Raw genomic sequence first — 10,000 nt, forward strand, 5'->3', positions numbered from 1 at the left:
ATGACCTCCAGGAACCTTCAGCCATTGATCACCAAGCAGCTTGGTTTACACCGACCGAACCGGAAGGTAAACCAGAACTTGTGCTAGCATTGGCGGAGGGGCAGAATCAGACAGAGGATGGGGAGTGTCCTACCCCAGCCACTGACACAAAAAGGGAGCTGGTGTCAGACGCGGTGGGGGCATCTCGGCCTGCGAAGGAGGCAAAGTCGGAGGGCCAAAAGGGCATATCCGGGCCCAGGCCTCAGCCCCACCCACAGAGGCCCAGTCGCATTCCGGTGCTGATGTCGGAAGAGGAGACCGGTTCAGACCGGTCATCTCAAACCAGCCAAGACCAGTCGCCACGACCCCATAAAACCCGACCGCCACACTTAGTCCGCCTGGTTTTGGAGCGCAAGCAGTCACGTTTCCGCCACCAATCCACCTCCTCCCCCTCCCCAACCCTGTCAGCAACCGCCTCAGAGGATGACACCCACCAATCAGACGACTCGGTCAAAGCAAGAGGAGCAGTGGGACCAATGAGGAGCAAGATCCCGCGGCCGGTCACGCCCATTAAGAAGTCTTCCATCCAGTTAGGAAGTGTGATCGTTCCTCAGACTCAGAGATCTGCCTCCTTCATTCAATCTAGGTGAGTGAACTAATGCCGCTGAACTCTTATACTTTCAATGTACCTTCTGTGATGCTTTGAGTTTTGTGGTATTTTCTCTTTTAAAACTTTGTTTCTATCTGTGTCAGTTCTGGGATGCAGAAGTCTGCAAATGCACACACAAGTGTGCAGCAGCCTAGACCTCAGCTCCGCCTCTCCAAAACACTGCCATGGTCCCAACAGCCAGGCTCCTCCCCCTCTCTGGGTGGTCGGACAGCTCTGCGTAGTCAGTCCCGGCCCACCGCTTCTCCGAACATCCGTAGCATAAGCACCTCGCCCCGCAGTTACTCCACCTCCCGTACAGATAGCCCATCCCCCCAGCGGCTCCGCCGGCAGCCTATGGCTGGCGAGGCACCGAGGGCCCTCCAGCAGCCACGCCCCTTTTCGACATCACAACCAAAGTCCAAACCTCAGGACTCCGACCGCAAAAAGAGTAAGGCGTACCCGACAGCCACGCCCCCGAAAGGGAAGACACACCCGACAGCCACGCCCCCGAAAGGGAGGAAAGATGCATCTGTGATGAAGTGTAAAGGCAGATAATTCCTGTAAAAGCTTCTCCCCGTCCATGGGCATCACGTCTGCCCTCCACCACATTCTCCTTTTTGTCCTTTCAAGCACCATCACCCAATGCCAACTTGCTCCCTGTCACAGATCTGCGTTTTCAAATCCAACATGATGGATCTGAGTAAAGCTTTGTGGTGTTCTCGTTTCAGTTACGTGACTGTAACAACTGCTTAAATACCTCCAAAGAGGACCTTACATTCTCTCTCTCTCTCTCTCGCTCTCTCACACACACACACACACACACTCACACACAAAGTGACCATGATGGTGACGATGTGTGTAAGAACAAAATCCACACTGACAGTGTGTCAGACACTAGGACACACGGCCCTGCCTTAATAAATCCTACAGCATCATCACAGTAAACCTCACTGTAAACACATGAAAAGCTGCACATGCTACACTCTACGCTCGCCAATGAAACTGCGTCACACAATTAATCACGTTTTTATTTCGCATATTTTTTATGAGCTACGTTGCTGAACTGCTTAGAGATACTCAGATGCTTTGAAAGTTTAGCAGTGATAAATTGAGGAAATTCAAGGGTTTTTTTTTTTTTAGATTGGTTATTCCCTTGTATAACCGCTATTTTAGATCAGTATCTCAGACCAGGATTAGTACCAAACCGAGACTTAAGGGACCTGCAGTAGTGAGTCACAAGTGACATTACAACTAAGTCTAAAACCAAGATAAGTTGAACCTATAGGACAATGTGGCAACACGTTTTAATAGTACTGGTTCGAGTTATGTCTCTGATACTGTTTCTCCTCCTACTGCTCCAAGCACTTGTATTTCATCATGGAGGCCCAGGTTTTGTTGATATTTCTGCCGTGAATATGGCGTTTAATTAATTAAGGAAGAATGGTACCTTTTGTAGTTCCCAGAAGTCACTACTTCTTAATTAGGCTAAATAATCATTTTTTCATAGGAATTTAATAAGTCGTACTTAAATAGCTGAGTTTACCTCAGCATGCAGTTGATGATGAGATATTCAATCCTAAGTGAATCCCAAAGACAAAACCCATGTCACTTCCCTTAGACGTACACAGTAAAAATGTTGGCGCAACGCAGACTTATATTGTCTCTTTCAGAAAAGAACAGAGAGCTGTTGCACCAGTTTGTACTAAAATTGTGTAATGCCACCAATTATTGTGACATTTACCTGGCTCCAAATACTGCACTTTACTTTTTTACAGTTTGAAATGCTAACAAACAAATCTAGTCCATAAATACATGCATACACTAGCACAAATGATCAGTGAGTAAAATATATCAGTATTTATGTGTAATGCATATAGGAAACTTAAGTGTGCCCCATAAACTCACTGGCATTGCCTGTCTACATCAAGCCATGACTTACAGTGCTCCAAAATTTTAGGGTTAATTGTGCACACATTTTACCAAGCACTGCCCATCCACCTGATTGGTTCGCTGATTACTGACACACACTCTGATAGGCCCATTCATTTTGTGACCAGCACTACATTATGCCTTTGCCATGTCTTTGGTTATACTACATTGCTGTTTCTGTAATGGTCTCTTGAAAATATGTAGATATTATAAGTACTTTTCAAAACAAAGTTCTATTTATTTTTTTCAATTATGGATCAAATGAATGTAATATAAAAATTAGAAGATAGTGTTGTACTTATGTTTTATTTTTAGTTTGAAGTGTACCATACTCATTTTACATCAGACCAGAGTATTAAAAATACTGTAGGGCCAGAAACTACCCATATACCAGATGGAATATGTGAGCTTTATCAGACTACAGAAACGCCAGACAGAAAATGTGAGCTTATCAGACTTAATCAGACTACAGAACTAGTTAAAGTTGGGTAATTGGTCCACTGAAATCAGGATTATCAGAATACTAAAAACACTAACAATTTAAATATGAAACACGTTATATACGAAAGCAACTGTGATGTAGGTCTATTGATTTTCATACGAAGCAGTGTAAAGTCAGCGCAGGTATTTGGAGAAGTCCATGTCTTCAGACACTACAAAACATACATCTCAAATATAATTTGCCTTTACCATATAGAAATGCAGAAATTATCCCTGTTAGAAATACCTGTTTGTTCATATTCCATATGAGCACATTTGAATGTCGATGTGTAAAATGTAGACTGACAGGCCTGTGATATGTTTAAAATAATGAGGGTTTTTTGACGGATTCCCGAACGTTTTCAAGAAAGAAACAGAAACCCTTACTCGGGGTTCTGATGTAATGGAAATGTTCTACGATATTGTTCTCAGCAGAGAACACTTGTGACATAAATAATTTCACTCTGACAGATGTAGCCTTTGGTTTGTTGTATGTGTGTGTATCTATATGCGCACACACGTTGCTGATATGTGTGAACCTTCAGGCAGTGCCTCTTACTGAATGGTCTCTTTGCTGCAGAACAGTTGCATGTTATATGATCGAAATGGAAAACAAGAGCTCCAGAAAATTCTGTTTCTGCAGTGTTCTTGAAGAGTTCTCTCTCTCTCTCTCTCTCTCTCTCTCTCTCTCTCTCTCTCTCTCTCTCTCTCTGGCTATGAATGAAAGAGGATGAATAGATGCAGATATAGAACAAGGCAGATGAAAACATGGAGAACAGCACCATGAGAACAGAGGTTTTTTTCACCCTCCCAGCTCCAACATTAAGGAGGGAGTCTTGCATGACTGTGAGTTTCTTAAAAGAATCACGATTAACTAAATGCTTTTCTTAATTTCCAATTTTCTGACCAGTTATCCAAATTATTAGCGATGCCAATCAATAAAAAATACACAAAAGTTTGTGTTGTCTCTGTTTGGTAGCACTTCCAATTTCACAAATGTAAAACACAGACAAGTGAAAGCAGTTTGCTGTAATAACAGTGAAATGCTCTTAAAAAATTGTAAAAATGTATCCAATTGAAATGCATCTCAAGTAAAAGTAAAACAATGCCATAGTTAAACCTGTATAAAGTTACACTGCACTTCATACTTTTTTCTAAAAGTACATTTTCTGTGAAGTGTCCCAGTAATCATGTCTGATATAGCATTATGCAAACAGTCGTACACTAACAAGGGAGTGATCATCCATTTCTGTTGTTTTTTTGCACTAAATGACAGCAATACCACTGAGGCCATAAACATGTAAAAATCTATAAAAATTCTCTGTACTATTATATTGTTATACTATGGGCTCTGAAATGGTAAGATATTCTCCATCCTTATGGACAAGCCAAAAACCAGAGACTGCAGTTAGTTGCATTAATTTCCTTATTCTATTTTTAGGCTCTGTTCCTGAGCTAATGTCAGTACATGTCACTTACATCTGCTTGCCAAAATACACAAATTCTCCTTTGTAATGCTATCTGGTTGGAGAGTGCCAAGTTGGATACCCACAGTGATAATGAGAATGTTTCTAGGGCGCACAGTCCGTGACCTGACCCACAGACTCATTTGGTATGCTAATCACAGCAATGCACCACTCCATCATCACAGGGACAAACCAACGGCAGAACGAGGAGGTTGTTTCGGCAGATCCACATCAGCCATGGCCTTTTTAAAAGCCACCAGATTCACAGGGTGAATTTGAACTTCAAAAGGCAACTACTCCAGTAAGGATAACTTAGTCAGAAAGAGCAGGGAAACTGAAAAGTTGGGTTTCTAGACGGTTGCAGATTCTGTCCTTGGCCTGTACATCCACTGATCTGGCTCTGCTGTCCTGACCAGGGTAAACTTGTATGACCTTATGCACAGGCCAGAGTGCACGTGGCAACTGCATCAGTTATTGTGATCATTGTTGAAGCACATGTTGGAGAGTAGCAAAATATTGGTGGAGCTCCCTGTATGCACCGCCTTGGTCACACAAAGAGGATTTTCCATGAGATTTCCCTTCTCTGAAACACCTCAAGTCCACCCCAGAGGAACAGAATGCTGGTTTCAGGATACGTAGTCAAGTTGGAAGGAGGTTGGCTCTCCAAGGGGGGAGTTGGTTTCCCACACATTCTGAACACTTGTGCTGATGAGAAGGAGAACTTTTAGGAACCTAAGCTCAGCAAATGGCCTCTCTGGACCAGAGTGAAATAAGCAGTCATCGTTGTCCTTTATTCTACGCTTAATAAGCTGATGAAGGCTGTGGACAGCGGGACGAATCTTACGACTTCTGCATCTGAGGCAACCAGCCATTCTGATGAGCTGACTTGAATAATCAAAATGTGGGTCAAGGCTACGTAACTGACCTACTGTTAGCTCTGTCTTATCAGCCTTTAAGCACGCACCCTCACGCGGAAAATAATCTAACTGTGCTTAATGTAAGGCTGTCGGTTCTATTTCTGCATATTCAGTAGCAGAAAGTTAAATCTGAAGTGTTCTTGAGTGATAGATCACAGGATTTGATGAACTCACCAAAGTTGGTGTACTGTTCTAGGTCTGGCAATGAAGGAACAGCCACAGTCAGCCCACAGACGTTGCTCCTCATTCCAGTAATCTCCTTGCTGTGGGTTGGAACTAATAAACGAACCTGTCGTAAAAACCCAGGTCCTCTGTTCCATCTGCTGATGTGGGTCTTGTAACAGAGGGGTTTCCCTCATGTAATGTCATCCACAGGGGTTGCCACTTGAAGGCACATAAAGCCACATATCTGGTTCTGTAAGATCCTAGATCTCAGCTACTTCTGTCCCCACAAATACCTTGAAGCAGCAAGAATCTGACAAGAGCCAGATAAAGACTGTGGTGAAACTCGACCAGAGTGTGATTGGCATTCCTAGGGTGGATTCTTCAATATCTGACTGCCGACGACCAAGCCAAAGTTCACTACTGTGCCAATTAGCCAGTTCTGTATGGGCTGAAACCGTTACAGGGCATCTGGTCCAAGATGTCCTTGAATGAGGTGTTCAACTGCTCAATATCTTTATTGTAAAAGTTTAATGAGACCCAAAGTGGACTGGGATGTATGCATGGTTTACTTCTGGGTTTGATACTGCAGTGGTAAGCATTAACATTTAGCTGACACTTTTATCCAAAGCAACTTACAATTATTACTGGTAGTGGTGGGACTCGAACCGGCAATCTTCTGATTACTAACGTTAAGCAATTACCTTAACTGGTGAGTTACCAAGGCCCCTCAAAAAAAAGAAAAGAAAAGTGTGCACACTGCGCGCCTTAAATGTGTATTAATGTCTTCCTCCCCAAACACCTCTCGGCCAGCATACAGTAAACTTTAGCAAGTCGCTCTGTCCTGCGTTCACCATCACAGGGACAAACCCTCCGCAGACCAGGAGGAGGTGTTTCCGCACATCCGCAGCTTACACGCCTTTTTAACAAGGTGTAAAGATGCTGTTTGGACCCCACAACAGTAGCACACTCTACTTTGTCTTCTGCTAATATACAGTTATAAATAACAGAAGTCAATTTTGTTTTTCATTTATTTTTGTTCGCTTTGACTTCATTTCACTAGAATGTAAACGCTTGTGTCCCGCGCCTCATTACGTTCCTCAAAGCGCTATAAAGTCCCTCGCGCAGCACCGGCTGAGAAACAGCGGGGTTACCTTCAACTCGTGTCCACTCACGTGCCGCTACAGGTGAGTCGATTGTTTAATTTTCTCAGTGGATTTGCACAAATTATTATAATTTCAGATCATTCTTATTTCGACAATGATTTTGTAAGCATAAGTCATGTCGAGAAATAGCGTGTAGTATAGACTAACAAAGCTCGGTGTCCAACAATTATTCTAATTATTATTTAGACTTCTAAAAGTTCCTTTCTGTACCGCAATGTGTCATAGTACCACTGTAAATGAGAAAAGGATGTTTGCACAGACAGAAGAAGTCTAATGTGGCGATCTCAACACTGTGTCAGACAGTAAACTATGTATCACAGAATTCAAACATGCACAGTCCTGTGCTGAGAGTTTGATGACGGGATTGCAATAGCTGTACTGTCACCTTTGTGTCTCATGTCTTAGACACTTCATCTAAACTTCTTAGATGGGAGACATCCAAACGTAAATTATTTTCCGCAGAATTGTAAAATGATTAGGTACATAGATAGATGATCAGATCCACCAAGCTGTTGCGATAGATACAAGCATGACATGTCTTTTTGTTTTTTTGTCATGAATCAAAGCGTAGAAGGGAGTCAGAGTTTGCCATCTGTGTACCTCACTGTATCTCTGTTTACCTGATTGTACATCTGTGTACCTCACTGTATCTCTGTTTACCTGATTGTACATCTGTGTACCTCACTGTATCTCTGTTTACCTGATTGTACATCTGTGTACCTCACTGTATCTCTGTTTACCTGATTGTACATCTGTGTACCTCACTGTATCTCTGTTTACCTGATTGTACGTCTGTGCACCTCACTGTATCTCTGTTTACCTGATTGTACGTCTGTGTACCTCACTGTATCTCTGTTTACCTGATTGTACGTCTGTGTACCTCACTGTATCTCTGTTTACCTGATTGTACATCTGTGCACCTCACTGTATCTCTGTTTACCTGATTGTACGTCTGTGTACCTCACTGTATCTCTGTTTACCTGATTGTACGTCTGTGTACCTCACTGTATCTCTGTTTACCTGATTGTACATCTGTGTACCTCATTGTATCTCTGTTTACCTGATTGTACATCTGTGTACCTCACTGTATCTCTGTTTACCTGATTGTACATCTGTGCAGCCATTGCTATGCACCATTATCATTCATTCCAGTTGGTGCCACACTGCTCAGACATCCTGCTAAAAATCAAACTAGCAAAAACCACTACAAAATCTTTCTTGGATTCAGAACAAATAAACACAGCCTGTGTTCAGTAAATTCAAATCACATTTATTATCTGATCATGATTTAGTGAACAAAGCTAAACGTGTGCCTAAACCCTAGCACACTGGTACACCGCTGGTCCCAGCAGAGCACCCCACCATCCGCATGACCCAGATTCTTGCTAGGAGGTAGAAGGAACAGGTCAAGAAAATAGTCCATGTGGGTTCCTGTGTAAGAGCTCATTAGTGTAGACGTTTAAATTCATAGTGAGGGATTCTGCTTAAGTGTATCTTTATCAGCTATAGGAGGTTCAGAGGTAATCTGCTATTTTATGGCTCATTCATAGAAAATTCTAATGTTTTGTGAGATACAAGATCCATCCATCCATGTATAAAGAATCCAAAGGCTGTCCAGATATAAATGTGTAAATTGGTTGATTCCCCAGGTAAGGATGAAGTTTGAGAACATCCTGGCCGAGACAGATGGGTTTGGGCGCTACCAGATTGCCATAATTACCCTACTGGTGTTTTCGCGGATCAGCCTCCCAGGTCACTTCCTGTTAAACAACTTTATCGCCGCCATTCCATCACACCACTGTGCCATCACATCTCTGGAAAACGAAGGGGTTTTTGGGAATCTGACAAAGGAGCAAAGACTGACTGTCAGCATTCCAAAACAGGAAGAGGGGACCTTTGCTTCCTGTCACATGTTCCCAGAGCCCCAGTTCCACCTGCTGACTAGCTCATCTAACACCTCAGCACTCCCTGTGATCCAGTGTCAGAATGGATGGGAGTACGACCACAGCACATTCAGGTCCACTTTAGTCACCCAGGTACCTGCCATTTTTAGAACGAGATCAAGAATTTATCTCACAGCCAAATATCCCTCACATGTGTATCTTATTTATTTCTCTGCAGTTTGATCTAGTTTGTCAAACAAAGGGACTAACCAAAGTATCCGCCTCCATTTTCTTTGCTGGCATCATGTTTGGGGCTGCATTCTATGGTATCCTGTGTGACAAGTAAGACCAATCCATTCCACTGGCGCATCCTGTCCAACTCGCCAGTGGATCACTATCTTCTCTTAATCAACCTTTCAAATCCTACATGCTCCTTCAGCAGTCAAATTCCATCAACGGAAAACCTCCCTAGATATTAGGTGCAGATGTTACGAATGCGGTATACACACACACACTATGGAAGAGAGGGGGAATATGAGACAGGAATAAAAGTAACGCATCCAACACAAGCTCAGGACGTGTGCCATCAGCTGAAACCTTAGCAGTGTACCTAACTTAAATCAGTAACAATATACGGGGTCCCAGTGGGTCCTGCGCCATGTTACGAGTAAGCACATCCATCTGACAGTGTATCCTGAGCCATCATAGAAAACAGTAACTATTGAATTAACCAGATTTTGAAGTGTAATTCCAAATATCATGATTAATAAACTAAATCCCCCTTTGAACTGATTTTTATTGGTGTTCATGAAATAAATATAAACTACAGATTTGTCTACAGTTCTGAAGCCTGAATGAGTTTAGCAATCCACTGCTACACTTCTGCTAATTTAATATATTATTTTTGAGGTGAGACTAATACCTAATACCTGAAAAAAAGCTTTTTTTGTGAAAGAATATACCTACCTCTTCATCCACATGGTCCTTCTTTCCACAGAAAGATGAAAATAAAGAATTCAAACTAAATTATTTAGGGTCACATGTCAAAAACTGTGTATGGCAGCCCATATCTGGGTGATGGATCAACATTACCACTGATTCATCTTACCCCATTTTCGCCTATACACAGTACAGCGATGCAACACCTGCTGTCACAATAAAACCTCAAGTCTTTAAAAACTTGCATTTCAGTACATATTTATCCGCATTACTAAAAATCAGCAAAGTGGTCATATTTGTGTTTTTATAGCTTTAAAGTTCGTTGAGAACATAAAGTGGTCTTATTGCTTCACTTCTAAAAACAGAGATGTATATCCTTGTGATTGCATCTCAGCAGTGATAACGCCTGCTATAAAAAGCGGAAACAAAT

General features: G+C 42.3%; 2 protein-coding genes across 5 annotated transcripts in view; both read left to right on the top strand.

Moving 5' to 3' along the window:
• ttbk1b (tau tubulin kinase 1b) overlaps positions 1-3,995 on the top strand; it is a 28,562-nt gene extending 24,567 nt beyond the window's left edge. For 3 of the 4 annotated variants that reach the window (XM_035532848.1, XM_035532849.1, XM_035532850.1), the window contains exons 14-15: positions 1-625; positions 733-3,995. The exon at positions 1-625 is cut by the window's left edge and continues 802 nt beyond it. In XM_035532848.1, coding sequence (XP_035388741.1) covers positions 1-625; positions 733-1,183 — 1,076 coding nt within the window. In that variant the 3' untranslated portion in view covers positions 1,184-3,995. The remainder of the gene's footprint in view (positions 626-732) is intronic. The other variant, XM_035532852.1, reaches the window with a different exon arrangement.
• Positions 3,996-6,547: 2,552 nt separating this feature from the next.
• slc22a7b.1 (solute carrier family 22 member 7b, tandem duplicate 1) overlaps positions 6,548-10,000 on the top strand; it is a 12,275-nt gene continuing 8,822 nt past the window's right edge. Inside the window, exons 1-3 of the mRNA XM_026996511.2 lie at positions 6,548-6,769; positions 8,398-8,784; positions 8,870-8,973. Of these exons, the coding sequence (XP_026852312.2) occupies positions 8,404-8,784; positions 8,870-8,973 (485 nt within the window). The 5' untranslated portion in view covers positions 6,548-6,769; positions 8,398-8,403. The remainder of the gene's footprint in view (positions 6,770-8,397; positions 8,785-8,869; positions 8,974-10,000) is intronic.

Source organism: Electrophorus electricus, chromosome 13 (genome assembly GCF_013358815.1).
Source record: "Electrophorus electricus isolate fEleEle1 chromosome 13, fEleEle1.pri, whole genome shotgun sequence".
Taxonomy (NCBI): Eukaryota; Metazoa; Chordata; class Actinopteri; order Gymnotiformes; family Gymnotidae; genus Electrophorus; species Electrophorus electricus.